At 43.3% G+C, this 16,422-nt stretch overlaps 1 protein-coding gene across 6 annotated transcripts in view; it reads left to right on the top strand.

The window, feature by feature from the left end:
- The window catches only part of HUWE1 (HECT, UBA and WWE domain containing E3 ubiquitin protein ligase 1), a 98,727-nt gene that overhangs the window by 31,097 nt on the left and 51,208 nt on the right, over positions 1 to 16,422 (top strand). For 4 of the 6 annotated variants that reach the window (XM_077921148.1, XM_077921150.1, XM_077921149.1 and 1 more), the window contains exons 12-23: positions 1,536 to 1,636; positions 1,909 to 2,059; positions 2,141 to 2,268; positions 4,308 to 4,448; positions 4,621 to 4,732; positions 5,765 to 5,917; positions 6,011 to 6,112; positions 7,205 to 7,285; positions 7,502 to 7,608; positions 9,043 to 9,220; positions 11,583 to 11,674; positions 11,877 to 12,088. In XM_077921148.1, the coding sequence (XP_077777274.1) occupies positions 1,536 to 1,636; positions 1,909 to 2,059; positions 2,141 to 2,268; positions 4,308 to 4,448; positions 4,621 to 4,732; positions 5,765 to 5,917; positions 6,011 to 6,112; positions 7,205 to 7,285; positions 7,502 to 7,608; positions 9,043 to 9,220; positions 11,583 to 11,674; positions 11,877 to 12,088 (1,558 nt within the window). Of the gene's footprint in view, positions 1 to 1,535; positions 1,679 to 1,908; positions 2,060 to 2,140; positions 2,269 to 4,307; positions 4,449 to 4,620; positions 4,733 to 5,764; positions 5,918 to 6,010; positions 6,113 to 7,204; positions 7,286 to 7,501; positions 7,609 to 9,042; positions 9,221 to 11,582; positions 11,675 to 11,876; positions 12,089 to 16,422 lie in introns of all 6 variants that reach the window. The other 2 variants (XM_077921145.1, XM_077921147.1) reach the window with 1 other exon arrangement.

Here is a 16,422-nt window from a genome sequence, read left to right on the forward strand (position 1 = left end):
ATTAAAGTGGAGAGCTCTCCACTTTATGTAATTTCACATGCATGTGCGGGGTCCTGGAACGTAACCCCTGCGTAAGGGCGGGGAAATTCCTGTACTATGCATTTCTGGGGACTCTTGAGTCACATACTTTACTTAGGTATTCAGGCTGCTTTTTAACTGATAGATGTAGTGGCTCACAACAAATGAAGTGAGCAAGTCTGTGTATCAAGGAAATCCTACAGTGTAGCTACCATTGCTGAAAAAAGACTTGGCCCTGGACATGTCAGCCTGTCCTCTCTATATATCAGTATTTAGACCCAGATGAGTTAGTGCTATCAAGTCTTGACTTATTTCCCAGAGACTAACTGGTAACCAGCTGAGATCTTTTGGTACCAAGGAGATGATTCCAATAGTCCAGGCATAGGCAAACTCTGCCCTCCAGATGTTTTGGGACTACAACTCCCATCATCCCTGACCACTGGTCCTGCTAGCTAGGGATGATGGGAGTTGTAGTCCCAAAACATCTGGAGGGCCGAGTTTGCCTATGCCTGCAATAGTCAGTCCCAGCCACTAGCTTGGCTGCTGCACTAACTGAAGTTTATGAACAGCTTTCAAGGGTAGCCCCAAACTGAATATATTACAGTAATATAATATGGAAATTACTGTAGCGCAGATGTCTGCTGCTCCTACAGAGAAGGCATAACTGGTTGTACCTGGTAAAAAGGTACTACTTGTCATAGTGCCACCTTTATATATAAAAGCAGCAGTATCTTAAGATACAATCTTAATCTGTGATCTCTCCCCACCCCCCGAATCTAGATAAGATCTATTCCCAGTCCCCAAGATTAACAGGGGAGCAAACACCACAATATTGTCAATGAGATAAGTTTAAGTTGGCTGTAAGCTTCTTTCCTACTTAAGTACAGCTGCAGATACCAATTCAGGAATTTCACTGCCCCATATGGATCTGCAAAAAGGGCAAGCATTAATTGTTGCCCATATATTGATGATACACCATTCAAATTCTGTGATGACATCTCCCAACAGTTTCATAAACATATTAAAAACATAGGAGAGAAGCTCAAGCCAAGATGGTTTTTAAGTAGTCTGAGAAAAATAAAGAACTTTACACTAAATTGCCATCTTTGAAAGCTGTAGTCTCTTCGCACCCCCTAATTTTTTAACAGGCCAGGGAACCAATGTTATTGTGCTTATTTGTGATGTTGCTTCATAGAGGCCTGGTTGACTTAAATGCTTGTTCCTTCATGGCCAGTTGGTGGGGTTGTGGTTCATAGCAATGAGAATTTCAGGTTGTGGACTAACAGATGCAAGGACCAGAGGGAAGCCAAACAAAGCCATATAGAACCATGTTTGCTTTCTTCCTCTGATCTGGAGCACCTGGACGTAGCTTGTACAGTAGAAGCTTGTGCTTCTGGATCAGAGACCATAATTGTATTAACCAGCTATGTGTCACTTAAAATAATGGATAGGTTTGTCCCCCCCCATGTCTGTCACCTGCTGCAAATTCTTAACAAAGCCTCTCTCTCTTTCCACAGTGTATTCAAATGCCTTGCAGGAATCCGCCAACAGCATTCTATACAATGGGTTGATAGAGGAGCTAGTGGATGTACTGCAGATAACAGATAAACAGTTAATGGTACGTCATCTATCGACCTGCTTCTCCTGCCCAGACTTGTTGGTAAGGAAAGCTAGCTCAATGCTACTCACCTTAGTTCCTTCCCAAGGTATTGGCATTGGGTTGGACTGTAAAGATTCTAGAGTTTTTTTCTGCCATTTTCCCTGGAGCTTGTCACTAGCCTATTCAGCTTTCTTTGATACTGACTGAATATGTGGATATTTATAAATTATTATATAGCACACGATTCTCCTCGGAGCTAAATCCCTAATCTCCCCATTTCTCTTTGGCAGGACATCAAAGCCGCCTCACTGAGGACGTTAACTTCCATTGTGCACTTGGAGAGGACTCCAAAACTCAGTAGTATTATTGATTGCACTGGAACTGCCTCCTACCACGGATTTTTGCCAGTCCTAGTCCGGAACTGTATACAGGCCATGATCGGCAAGTATTTCTAGATCTCACATGTACTTTGGTTGTATTCTGCTTGTTGTATTCTAATGGTGCTTCCTTCCCTCTTCCCAGATCCCTCCATGGAGCCATATCCACATCAGTTTGCCACAGCACTCTTCTCCTTCTTGTATCACCTGGCAAGCTATGATGCAGGAGGTGAAGCTCTAGTCTCCTGTGGCATGATGGAGGCCTTACTGAAGGTAATGTATGCTCAGAAGAATGAGTAAGGCAGCCAGTTCCAAAAAATTAGAGAACTGTTTGCTGGACTCCGGTCAGACAAAAATTGGGCATGCAGTTCTTTTGACCGTTGTCCAGAAAACTGGAGCACTGTTGTGTGTACAGATACCCTTCTCTGTCCCTCGCCTCCACATCTTGCTGCTGCTGCTCCCGTTAGACTACAGATGTTTGCCAATTTGTTTCTATTGAATTAAAACTGGTAAATCTTGAATGCCAGCCATAGGGAAGCCCAGTTTCTGAGGCTGAGAAACTATCTTAAGAGTAGAAAAGATTGGCTCATAAGTATTGGCGCCTAAAGCATGCATGCATATGTGTATCTGGTTTGTCTCAACTGAAATGCCTGTTCTGTCAAGCCAAGCTCTGATTTAATAGCATTCGAGATTAGGCATAGTAGTTGCCCTTTGAGAAATCAAACTGCTTGGTGGCATTCCAGAGCATTTAACCATAGCCTAACTTTGCTGTTGTGACTTTAGTTGTTGTGTTCTGGTCCTCAGACCTCAAGAAGGGCCTTATAGAACTAGAAAAGGGCAGTCAAAATGATCATCGGGCACTGGAGACACACATACACACACCCCTTTGAGGAAAAGTTACAGCCTTGGGGTCTTTGAGGGGGCAAGGGGGAACATTATTGATTGAAAGATATAAAATTAAGTATGGTGTAGAGCAGGGATGTCCAACCGGTCAACAGGTCAATCCCTGAGTGATAGCGGTAGATCACGTGCTTATTTTCCTCGGGGGGGGGGGGGAGCATCCTTGCACGTGCTGTCCGGACCTGGCGAGAGTCAGTTGTCACTTGGATGCCTCCGCCGCCCTGCTACATGGGTGTTTTGGAAGCTCCAGCCAGCGGGCTGCAACAAGTTAACTCTGACAGGATCCCTGGCTGTGCCTGTCTACTTATGTGATCGGGCGGCTGTAGACTGTTGGTGCTCAGCCTCTGGTTTCCCACAACGGTGTGACCGGAGGGGAGTGTTCACGGGGACGAAGGCCCGCCTAATCGCCGTGTCAGAGGCGAGGGGAGAGCAGTGTAGTGTTTAATGTTTTTAAAGCAATTTATGGCGTGCCCCCTCCAAAAGCAGCAGAAGTACTGCGCCCCAAAACCTAAACAAATTTGGTCTGGCCCCCCGCTAAAAAAGCTAAGCAAATTTGATTCCCCCCTCCCATGGGCAGATGACTGCCAGTTTTTTATTCCGAGAGTTGATTGCAGTCTCTTGGGAGTTGGACGTCCCTGGTGTAGAGAAAGTGGATAAGTCAGTAATCCAGGGTCACTGAACAAATCTGAATAATGGGAGACTGAGGATAGGCAAAAAAGGTACTTCTTACAGTGCATAGTTAAACTGTAGAATTCACCCTCAGAAGATGCATTGATCGCAACCATGATCACAGCCCACTTGAATAATTTTAAAAGGGGATTGAACCCGTTCGTAGTTGAAAAGGCTGTTAATGGTTACTTAGGGTTACCGTATTTCAAGAAGTGAAAATCTGGACACAAAAGTTGTTGAGCTTCCCTCCCCCCCAGCCCCCCCCCAACACTTCTGATATGGGCTGCCATACACCTGGGTTTTCATCGACATTTTAACCAACTTTTGACAATTGCACCTGGACTCCCTTTTCAACGGATGAATCCGGCTTTGTCTGGGAAATTCCAGACGTATGGCACCCCTGTGGTTACTAGCAAAGATGGCCATATGTTAACCTCCAGTATGGGGGCAGCATGCCTCTGAATACCAGTTGCTAGGGAATTTGAGAAGGGAAGAGTTATATTGTGCCTAGGTCCTGCTTGTGTGCTTCACATTGAAGCATCTGGTTGGCCACTGTGAGAACTGAATGCTGGACTAGATGAACCATTTATCTGATGCAACAGACTTCTTAGGTGTTTTCTTTCGAAATTCTGGATTCTCCCCAATGTCATTTGAAAATGGTGGGTTGTTGTACCCATGGGTTTATCATTTTTGTGGCTCCTGCATTCACACATTCTTACCTGCTTTTACATCTTTCTTCCCAGGTGATCAAGTTCTTAGGAGATGAACAGGACCAGATCACTTTTGTGACCAGAGCAGTCCGTGTGGTGGACTTAATCACAAACCTAGACATGGCAGCTTTCCAGTCTCATAGCGGCCTCACTATCTTCATCTATAGACTAGAGGTAGCTTTGCTTTATTCTTGTGTCAAGTGCTATTCATTGCATACTCTTCATGTAGGCCTGACTTCAGAGCCATTGTTTATTTTTATTGCAGAGTTCACCATCACTGATACCAGTGATTCAGTTAACTCTACTCAGGTTGTTTTAAAGCTCTTTTTACATGTTTGTGTTTTAGCATGAGGCAGACCTGTGTCGGAGGGAATGTCCCTTTGTAATAAAGCCAAAGATCCAGAGACCTGCTGCTACCACTACACAGGAGGGTGAAGAGATGGAGACAGACATAGAAGGTATCTCATAAGAGCTATTGGTCACTTTTACAGAAATGTTTATAGCTTACTGAACTAATAAACTTAGAGAGGTAAATCTACAGAAACGGTATCTGTTGATAGTATTGGATTTTATTTTAATTGCAACTTGATGTATTTCTGTTAGCTTTTATTACGTTTTAAAGAGATTTAATAATCCTATGTTTTGTAGAGCTATAGCTAAAATGTTACATGTTAGATACAGTTGGGATGCTTCTGTGCCTTTCAAGAACTGGATTTTGAAATAAAATGAATTAAGTAGAATTGTGAGATGAAAGGTAAACTTCATGCATTCTCCATAGATGGCAGATTTGACATGCTTAGCCATTTTTTTGGGGTGTGTGGTTTGGCAGAGTTGGTTCAGCACTTTTTGAGTGTTGGGGGATCCTCTAGGATTTTTGCTTTAGAAAATGTGAGGTAGGGTGAGACAAGATAAAATTATACATGGTGTAGAGAGAATGAATAGGGAGAAGTAATATTAGTCTGTTGCTCTGGGGCAGGTTAGGTTGTTGAGTTTTGAAAAATGATAATAAAGAAGTCATGCCTACTGTCATCTTGTGTCGGCAAAGAGAAGATACAGCTTCTAAATGAAAGATAGGGTATTCCAACAGCTATAGCTTTGCAGACATAGGGTGGAACTTGTGAAGGGCCTGTGCTAATTTGTCTTACGCAGAGTACCGTATTTTTCGCTCTATAAGTCGCACCAGACCATAAGACGCACTTAAAGTTTTTGGAGGAGGAAAACAAGAAAAAAAATATTCTGAATCTCAGAAACCAGAACAACAAGAGGGAATGCTGCGCGGCGAAAGCAGCGATCCCTCTTGCTGTTCTGGCTTCTGAGATAGCTGCGCAGCCTGCATTTGCTCCATAAGACGCACAGACATTTCCCCTTACTTTTTAGAAGGGAAAAAGTGAGTCTTACAGAGCAAAAAATACTGTATATCTCTCCCTCCCCCGCGCCCACGCACAATTGAGTCCAATTATTTCCTTTAAAATATCTTTCCATTTCTCTAGTTTCTGACGTAGCCATGGAGAGCAGCCCTGGGCCTTCCACCTCTGGAGAACATCGACAAGAAGTTGTGGTTGAAACAAGGGCCCCAAGTGCCATCACTCCTAGCAATAGCAGTAGCAGCAGCAGCACAAACATGGTAGTCTCACCCCGAAGTGGTATGTATTGACTTGTATAAAAGAGCTTTTGTTGTACCACTGGAGTGTTTGCCATTGACTGATTTCATTTTCTGGATTCCTTCTTTATTCCAGGAGTTCAGTGTATCCCTCAGCGAGCAGCACTTCTCAAGTCCATGTTGAACTTCTTGAAAAAGGCCATCCAGGACCCAGCTTTTTCAGATGGCATACGGCACGGTGAGAGACTGCCTAAGCATTTGGGCTAAGCCAGTAGTTCTTGAACCAGCTTTTCCCTTGACCATCTTCTCATAATGACAAGATGCTTGTCTCTTTGTGGTGTATAGTAGCCTGTAAATGCTGGTGGCTACATAACTAAAGGCTGGAGTCTTCTGGGATGCTTCCATCCTCCTCCAATTTGGTTCTACTTGGGCAACAGATTTCTATGAATTCATTAGCTTTCTTTCTTTTTGTAATTTTTTTTATTAAATTTTACATCTCAGATGGTGAATGTTATGTTTGAATGGAAATCTGAGAATTCATTAGCTTTCTTTGGTGACTTTTGTATTTCTATCCTACACAGATGTAAAAGTGTGAAATGTCACACTAGACCTGTTTTTGGAAGTTGCTCTTGTTCTATGGAATGAACTTCCCAGCAATAGTCACCAGTGTCTAATCTTGTGCAAAGCAAACCACAAAATGTGGAACTGGGGGTGGAATGTGACTTCCTTAGAATCCCAGTTTCATTGTTTAAACCCAGAGAAATTTGCTAGCCCATTATTGTAAAGATATGATTGAAACCTTGCAGAGAATAGTTACAGATAGGTAGCCGTGTTGGTCTGCCATAGTCGAAACAAAAAAATTCCTTCCAGTAGCACCTTAAAGACCAACTAAGTTAGTTCTTGGTATGAGCTTTCGTGTGCATGCACACTTCTTCAGATATCTGAAGAATCTGAATCTGAAGAAGTGTGCATGCACACGAAAGCTCATACCAAGAACTAACTTAGTTGGTCTTTAAGGTGCTACTGGAAGGAATTTTTTTTGTTTTGCAGAAAATAGTTACAGACATCCTTGAAAGCCAAATGAGTTGCTGAATAATATTTCTGGTGGTTTGGGGGTGGGGATTTAATTGCGCTATGAAGCTCCCTACCATTACTAGTAAAACCAGAATAAATTGTACAGAGTGACAGAATATTTTGTACATTTCTGCATATTATAAAGGTGATAAAGTAAAACTTATTGGTGCAGCATTTTTAGTGGAAACTTTACTGAAAGTGCTTTATGTAATTACCACATTATCCGTGCCTTATTCATTATGTCTCCTCCTTGCAGTGATGGATGGCTCTCTGCCTACCTCTCTGAAGCACATCATCAGCAATGCAGAATACTATGGGCCATCACTCTTCTTGCTTGGTAAGTGTGTCTTTCATGCATAATAAATAATACGTTTCTTAGCTGGTTTCCCTGGACCACATCCCTCTTGATTTGCTTCCCAGGAGTGACATCATACTCTGGGAATGGGCCATTGTAATGGGAGGTGTCATCTCTCAGCCTAGCTGCGAAGTTGTCATGCCTAGGAAGACCTGTACTGGTCAGTGACTCACCTCATTCTCTCTTCTCTACTGACAGCCACTGAGGTGGTAACGGTCTTTGTATTCCAAGAGCCTTCGCTGCTATCCTCGCTACAGGACAATGGCCTAACAGATGTCATGCTGCATGCTCTCCTTATAAAAGATGTGAGTTTTATTATTTTTGTTACCTGTGTTCCTATAAAAGCCTCATGTTGTTGTTGTTTTTAATCTGGGAGCTGAAAGAGTCTTAGTAATTTTTACACTTCCCATTTTGCATTCCAGCAGTTGCTAATTTCTGGCACTGCAATCTAATTCATTTTGTAAATGAATATACTTGATAAAAGCATTTCATATAGTTCATGTTAAGTCTACTGTGCTGGCCCATTTAGGAGTTCATGGCACAGTTGGAATTGCACTTGTGCTACTTTTTCGACATATCTCCTCAGCTACTCTTTTATTCTGCTCAAATGGAGGGTGAATGTGGAAATACGTGGATTTACCATATTTTTCGCCCTATAGGACGCACTTTTTCCCCTCCAAAAATGAAGGGGAAATGTGTGTGCGTCCTATGGGGCGAATGCAGGCTTTCGCTGAAGCTTGGAGAGCGAGAGGGGACGGTGCGCACCGACCCCTCTCTCTCTCCAGGCTTCAGGAAGCTATCCGTAAGCCTGGGGAGCCCGTGGGAGTTCCTGCAGGGCTCCCTAGGCTGCGGATAGCAGCCTGCTTGCCCAGAGCGTGGGGCGCACTGAAGCAGAGCGCCCCACGCTTCGGGCAGATACCCGCAACCTAGGGAGCCCTGCGGGAGTTCCCACGGCGGGGGGGGGGATAAATTTTTTTCTTTATCCCCCCCCCCAAAAAAAACCACAACTAGGTGCGTCCTATGGGCCGGTGCATCCTATAGGGCGAAAAATACGGTACTTCCCATTTCGTCTTTCCACTTTATTTACACTCCTGCTCAGTCAGTTCACTCTACCATTTCTTTCCAATTTCCACCTTTGAATCTCTGCTTTCCTGTTTATATTGTTTTCTCTCAACGTAGTCCCTTGAAGCTACTATTTTTCTCTCAAGTCATTCAACTCAGTTAAGAGAGTTCTCTGGCTCCTATACATAAGAATGGGTTCCCCATTCCACATAAAAATTCCTCTTTTCCCACATTGCTTTTATGCCATATCTCACTGCGTTTTGTAACGTTAGGCCAAAGGTGAGCAGATGGTTGATCAGGATCTGCTGGCAGATTTGTGTGATAGGAAGCAGATTGGAAAAAGGTTCCGACTCCCAGTTCATTAAGAATAGCAGCAACAAATTGTCCTTTCCTTGTAAATCGGGTACTGGGGGGAAATTCCTAGGCTCAGAATGTGCTTGGAGGCAAACTTCTTTTCAGAATTTCAAGATCTTCCATGGAGTAGCCAGGTGCAAAGGACATGTAGCTAGAATTAAAAAAGCAAAGAAGATCTGACAAGCCTGAAGTCTAACCACCCTTGTGTTAGGTTGTTAGGCCTCATTTGCATCAAATAATCGTTTATAAAGAAATGTTGCTTTTATAGCTCAAGTGCAACTTTGTGACCCTTTTGGCATTGCGGTGCACGTCTCTCCTGACAGGTCCCAGCCACACGGGAAGTTCTGGGCTCCCTTCCTAATGTCTTCAGTGCCCTGTGCCTGAATGCCCGGGGCCTCCAATCCTTCGTTCAGTGTCAGCCTTTTGAACGCCTCTTCAAAGTGTTGCTCTCACCAGACTACCTCCCAGCAATGAGGAGGCGTCGCAGTTCAGATCCACTTGGTGAGTATCTTCCGGGGTCCATTTGTGTTGGGCATTTCTCCCTACTTGTCACCATCCTGTGGTCCAGATAAAAAGGTAAAGGTAAAGGTACCCCTGCCCGTACGGGCCAGTCGTGTCCGACTCTGGGGTTGCGCACCCATCTCGCTTAAGAGGCCGGGGGCCAGCGCTGTCCAAAGACACTTTCGGGTCACGTGGCCAGCGTGACAAGCTGCATCTGGCGAGCCAGCGCAGCACACGGAAACGCCGTTTACCTTCCTGCTAGTAAGCAGTCCCTATTTATCTACTTGCACCCGGGGGTGCTTTCGAACTGCTAGGTTGGCAGGCAATGGGAGCGCACCCCGCCGCAGGGATTCGAACCGCCGACCTGACGATCGGCAAGTCCTAGGCGCTGAGGTTTTACCCACAGCGCCACCCGCGTCCCGTGGTCCAGATAGCCATCTTCAAATATATTAAGGGCTGTCACATGGAAGAGGGAAAAGTTTCTTTTATCCTGCTCCCTGGAGACAACTAGAGGGGGTCCCCCCCTTTTAACTTTTGGAAATCGTTTTGAATTTTACTATTATCCAGTCTAAATAACAAAGTAATCCTAGTGTTTTATGGCTCATATGTCGGCTCTGTTCCTAGGTGAAATTCTTATAAAGTGGACTGTTAACAACCTGTGATGAAGAATTCCCCATTTCCCAAAACAAGCTTCTATTGTTTACCATTTCTAATGATTCAGTTGAATGGAAGTGCAGTTTTTCTGCCTCAGAATCCTACTTTCCTGATGACTTAATACAGCACCCAATGTTGTGCTGCTTGTGGTGTTTTAACACGTGAATGTGCAGCTTTCCACCTGGCATCTTTGTCTTCGCAGTGGGTGATCTTGTAATCACAGCCAGAAATTGTACTAGCAGCAAACAAAATGAGATGGCTATGAATCTGAAAGGTTTCATTCCATCATTGATGGAGCCTTAGAAATGTAATGTATTTGGCATACTTTTATCAGTTACAGCAAGAGTTGCCAATCCTTACTATTATTATTATTATTAGGATTAAAATTTTATTAGTTTTCAATTACAGTCCAATAATAGCCTCATTATAGCAATACCAATTTATAATACAATTATTAATACCAATCATTCAAGTACTGAATTATATAATTTAAAGTGGCCCCCTGAATGCTTGATTTGATGATTTGATAATTTTCTTTATTTCTGCTTTCCAAAATCTTTTTAGTGTCAATTGCATTCTGGTTATAATAATAATCCCTTATACAACATCTGCAATATTAATAACTCTAATCGTGTTGATACATTAAATGATTTTTAAATTTCAAGTGATGATCACCAGCCATATCCTTGTTCTTGTGTGTGGCAGTGTTCAGAATGGAGGGAAGGATGGGTGTCCAATGCTGGCATCCAGTGAAATATGGGCATGTTTAAGGAATGTGTTCTGTGTAGAAGAGCCTGAGCATGTATAAACAGAAAGTGAACAGAAGGAACATATACTACTCGGGCTGCCGTGGTTGCATAGAAAAATAGATTCTTTTGACCTGTGGGGACCCATATCTGATTCTTAAAAAGAAATGCAACCGCACTCAATCTTGAATTAGTAGCATACCCAGCCAACGGTGCTTCCATCTTGTTTACTCACATCCAGTTCATCACAGACCTTAGACACCAGTTCGGAACCTTAGTTAACTCATTGAAAGCAGATGTAAAGGAGAGATAGCTTTGAGTGTCCAAAATCTCCAGACAGTTTTGTGTAGATTGAACCTTGCGGCATTCTGCGCGTGGAAGGCCTTTGGATGGAACAGTAACTCCACCTGCCACCTTTGTAGACCCAACTTGCAAGAAGGAGAGACCACAGTATGTCTCCTCTTTGCTCCAAACACAAGAGGCAATCCAGAAGCATATCAGGGGATCTTAGAGAATAAACAAGATCTTATTCTCACTTTCCATCTCCTATCTATGCTCACCCACAGTCTATAATAAAGACATTCATGCCTGAAGATTAAACACCACATGTAGAAGTTGGTATTCTTGAAAATATTATGCTAACTTTTTATGAAAGCAAGTTCCAGGCTTATGGATTTGGAGATTAATAGGTGGAAAACTCACACAGTGTCTGCAAGAGAGTCATACCTAGAAATTAGCTGTTACTCCCATCTGGCCTTCTGTTATTTTCCCTTATACCTTGTTTCCCTTTCATGCAACACTGAACCTTTTTTTTAAAAAAAGTTTCATTAGAATATTGAGTTATGTAGATTAAGAGGACAAAAATAAATTGTTACTTGCTTGACTGGGCTGGTTTATGCCAAGTACCACAGTACTTTATAGCTTAAATCTAATTTGCTCCCCTTTCCCGGTGTTCATTCTAGGGGACACTGCTTCCAATCTTGGAAGTGCTGTGGATGAGCTCATGAGGCACCAGCCCACACTCAAGACAGATGCTACTACAGCCATAATTAAGGTAGGAAACAGAACAGAATGGTTCCTATGCTGTTTGTGTCTCTATCTTGCCAACCTCCCAAGTTGTGCACCTAGATGTTGCCTCTTTTACACTGTTTTTTCCTGAATGCAGTCTTATTTGGAGAATAACATCCCAGACTGGTATTCTAGAAGTCCTAACAAGAACCTGTTCCATGCCAACATGCTTGTTCACTGTTCTGCAGTTACTAGAAGAAATCTGCAATCTGGGCCGAGACCCTAAATACATCTGCCAGAAGCCCTCCATTCAAAAGGCTGATGGAACAGCCACTGCTCCACCACCTCGCTCAACTCATGCAGCAGAGGAGGCCTCCAGTGAGGATGAAGAAGAGGAAGAGGTGCAAGCTATGCAGAGTTTCAATGCCACGCAGCAGAGTGAGGCAGAATCCAGCCAGCAGTGAGTAGCTGAGGCTAAAAATAACATACAGCAATCCTGTTAATGGTGGCTTGCTGCAAAGTCTAGCCCGCACTTGCTTTCTGACCAGTTTTTAAAGCTGCTTGAAAACAACCTGTATTTGAGGGTAGGGTGGGTGGGGGGCTTGGCAAAACAACTGGGCTGCCCTTCATGTTTAGGAAGAGCACGGTGATGGTTCAAAGAACCCATTAAGTTAATTCCATGAATCCAATGGGGTCTTGTTTTTCTTCAGTGGCAATCCAACATGCCACATGGCAATTAGTTTTGAAACGGAGAGTTTCAGAGCAGCTGGAGCCGGCACGGGGTGTGTTGGGACGGGTAAGCTATACAAAAGTTACATCCCACTGGATTAGCAGAGGCTCTCTGAGTAAGGCCTAAGCAACTCTCTGGATCCTAGTCAACGTGCTTCACATAACTGTCAAGGTTGCTGCATATAGCAGAAAATGTTACCCATGGCAGCTGTTACCCATGTTGACTGGCAAGTACATTGTACAAGTACATTGTACACAGCAGAAAATGCATTTGCATAGCTCTTCATGTGTTAGCAAAGCATGCATTTTCCTGTGTGCTATGATCACTACATTGAGGGAAAAGCAGAATTTGAGGCAACTCATTTAGTGAAGTGTACTAAAAAAGAAAAAAGCCCTTCATAAGAGTAAAGTTTGATTCCTTTGAGCATTTTTGGTAGAGACTGTTTGAGAAATGGTGCATTTGTTTGAGTGTATGTTGACTTGTCTTGCTGTTCATGCCTGCCTTGTGGTTTTGAATCAAGACAGGATAAGACCATGGTCATTTTACTGATTAGCATTATTGTGATATTGACCCTTCAATAGAAGGTTGCTGACATTTACCGTACTTTTTGCTCTATAAGATGCACTTTTCCCCTCCTAAAAAGTAAGGGGAAATGTGTGTGTGTCTTATGGAGTGAATGCAGGCTGCGCAGCTATCGCTGAAGCCAGAACAGCAAGAGGGATCGTTGCGCAGCGATCCCTCTTGCTGTTCTGGCTTCAGCGATCCAGAATATTTTTTTTTCTTGTTTTCCTCCTCTAAAAACTAGGTGCGTCTTATGGTTGGGTGCGTCTTATAGAGCGAAAAATACGGTAATACCTGTTTGGTATTGAAGCAGGCCACAGATTCACAAGTAACACCTTAGATTCATAGTTTGCCTTTGTTTATTTAGTAGGTTTACAGTGCTACACAATGAACAGAGTATCTAGGCAGTGAACATAATACAGCCAGTGAATGGTAGAGTGGGCTCTGCTGGATTTATAGCCCTGAGATGTGATTGAAGTGATATATTACACCAGGGGTCAGCAACCTTTTTCAGCCATGGGCCGGTCCACCGTCCCTCAGACCATGTGGTGTGCCGGACTACATTTTGAAGAAAAAAATGAACAAATTCCTATGCCCCACAAATAACCCAGAGATGCATTTTAAATAAAAGGACACATTCTACTCATGTAAAAACACGCTGATTCCCGGACCGTCCACGGGCTGGATTGAGAAGGCAATTGGGCTGCATCTGGCCCACGGGCCTTAGGTTGCCTACCCCTGTATTATACAAAGCACAGTTCTAAGAAAAGAGGGTGGGTGAAGCTGTTATAAAGATCACTTGGACCACAGCAGAACCCAGAGGTGGGTTTCAGTCAAAGTGGTACTGTTAGCTTTTCTTTCTTGTTTCTGCAAGCTGATTCTTCACTTACCTATTTCCTGCCTTACATACATTTTACTCGGAAGTAAGCAGCACTGGCTTTCAGAGAAATTCACTTGCAAGTGAGAGTGGGTGGGAATATTTAATTTCCTCCTCTCAGTTCCATTCTATGCTGTGCATGTGTAATCTTCCTGCTCTCCTGGCAGGCTTAATTTTTCTCTGGGGAATGTGCTCATAATTCTATTGGCTTGTGACTAGGAGAAATTGGCTTTTGTGAGCTTATGGGTAGGGTTGGCATGCCAATCAATTGACAGATTAGACATTATAAATTTGCTATCTGTTATCATTTGACCACAATCGCATACCTCATCAAGCCACAATGGTTGAACTTACTAGCTGCCTAATTAGCACAACTGCATTTAAAACCTACTTTTTAGTTGGTTGCTGTTGCTATACTTTATTTGGGATTTTATTTCATTATGTAGTCATAGATTGACCCTGGTGTTCGTGATAAAAGGTAGAGAACAGTTCAGCGAATTCACATTTCAAATGATTGAAAGTTATAATTCACTACAGTTCTTTTTGTTTTAAATATGGTAGTAACTTTATTATTTCATTAACAGATAATTTTGTTTTTGTAATTAGTATAAATATAAAATATGTTTATCTTTCTGTTTTTGTTCTAATACTTTCATAGTTAACCACTATTTGGTCAGTTGGCTAAATCTTTTTTTGATCGTTCAGATGACCAAACTTATCTGCAAGTGCTTTCTAAAAATTGCATCAACACAGAGTACTCATTGCTTTGGAGAAACTCCCAAATTATAACTTACCAAGGACCACAACGTGGCTGGATCTTTTCAAACCTTGATAAACCTGCTTAATCCCACCACTGGGCTTTCAGATTGGCCATGTTCTCATGTAAGACTAAAACATGACAGGAAGGAGCTGCTGTGAGCCTTGGGCTTGTGTTCTTCCTCTCACCTCAGAGGACACCTACAGGGTTTAGTTTCACTTCCACAAAACCTGACTTATTACATATAAATCAGAGATTGTGATTTTTAAAAACCTGTTCTGTGTAAACCAGCCAACTTCAAACCCTGGACTGTGAAACTGTCTTATTTAACTAGCCCAGAGGGTGGGAAACCTGTGGCCCTCCAGATGTTGTCGGACTCCGTCAACCTCAGGTAGCATGGCCCAGTGGTCGGGTATGATAGGGGTTGGGGTGCAGCAACATGTAGAGAGCCACAGGTTCCTCATTCCTGTTTTAAACCATGATACCTGGTTCATAGGACATGATAAGCCAGGTTTTGAGGAAAGTGAAATTAAATTCTCCCAGCCATGTGGTAGGTGGTGTGTGAATTGTGTTTCCCCTCCTAAGTGTGGTAGAACCCTAGAAACAAGATGCTTCCAGGTAGCTTCTGTTTTTACTAGAGTTTTATGTTTGATTGTTTTACCGAGAAGAGACTTGGGCTGTGGTCTTTTGCAGACTTACGAGGGAGTGAGAACAATTTTACTCAGTAGAACATACTCTATAAGTAAACATGCATAGGATCAGGCTGCTTTCTTTGGCTCTGCGTCATGATTGTGTAGATGCTGAGGAATATTTTTTATCACTAAAATGTGTTTCTGGTGACTAGTATTCTGTGCTTAATGTGTTTTGTTGTGAGTATGACATAGATTGAGGAAAGTCTGTAGCTGAGCTCATGAAATCTAGTCTGCTGACTGTTTACAGGTAGAATGCTGAGATCTTGGCAAAACCGGTTATAGAGAAGGTCCCTGAGCCAATACATATTTCATCGAACTGGTTTTGAGCAATGATTGCATTAGTTCTTGGGACAAGGAGCCCCCTATTGCACTAGCAAAGGGCAGGATTACATTTGGGGTGGATGGAGGGTCGCCTTGAGCATTTTTGGCATAGTTTTGCTTGCTCCCTGGCACCCTGATCCCAGCTGCGCTGAAGGCCTTACTCAGAGACTCTTGGCTCTGCAATACTTTGGCAAGCTCTGCAGCAGCTTCTGAGTGCCTGCCAGCTGTTTCTTTGTAAACTTCTGAACTCTGAAGTTTCCTGTCTATGGGGTTTCTTAACCCCATAAACTCCTGGCTATGTGGTACTTTGTATGTGTGCCATATGCTGGGTAATGCCGCGGGGGAAATGAGAGAGGAGTAGTTGCTGTCCTGCATTGAGAGCCTGCTGGCCCCGAGATGGCATGATGCTTTGCAGAGTGTGGGGGTGGAGGAAGAATGTTCAGGCACTGGGAAAAAGTTTGCCCTGGCAGTTCTGGTTTATAGGCAGTTTTCTGGCTTAAGGAGCTCTGGATCCAGTTGTTTGCTGGCTTGAGGATCCTTGTTTAGAGTAGACTGTTTTGAATTAAGCATTTGTTTCTTTGTATTGCCTTAGTTGAGATCAGAGCTGTGTGCGTGGCGGTTTAGAAACAGTTAAACTTCCTTTTAGTTTCAGGGAGGCAGCCATGTTTCTTCTGGCCAAACTTGCAGGGCCGGATTTCCTTTTGGCTTGCTTGCTGCCATGTGGCAGGTGCCTGGTGCAGACTGGAGAGGTCCCAGTATCCTCCACTTTCCTTCCCCCCCCCCCCCCGCCCATCCACCCCAAGCATTTTGCCTGGCCCCTCCTTGCCTGTGTCAGACTTCTCTTTCTTCTCTTCCT

Source organism: Podarcis muralis, chromosome 17 (genome assembly GCF_964188315.1).
Source record: "Podarcis muralis chromosome 17, rPodMur119.hap1.1, whole genome shotgun sequence".
In the NCBI taxonomy this organism is placed as follows: domain Eukaryota; kingdom Metazoa; phylum Chordata; class Lepidosauria; order Squamata; family Lacertidae; genus Podarcis; species Podarcis muralis.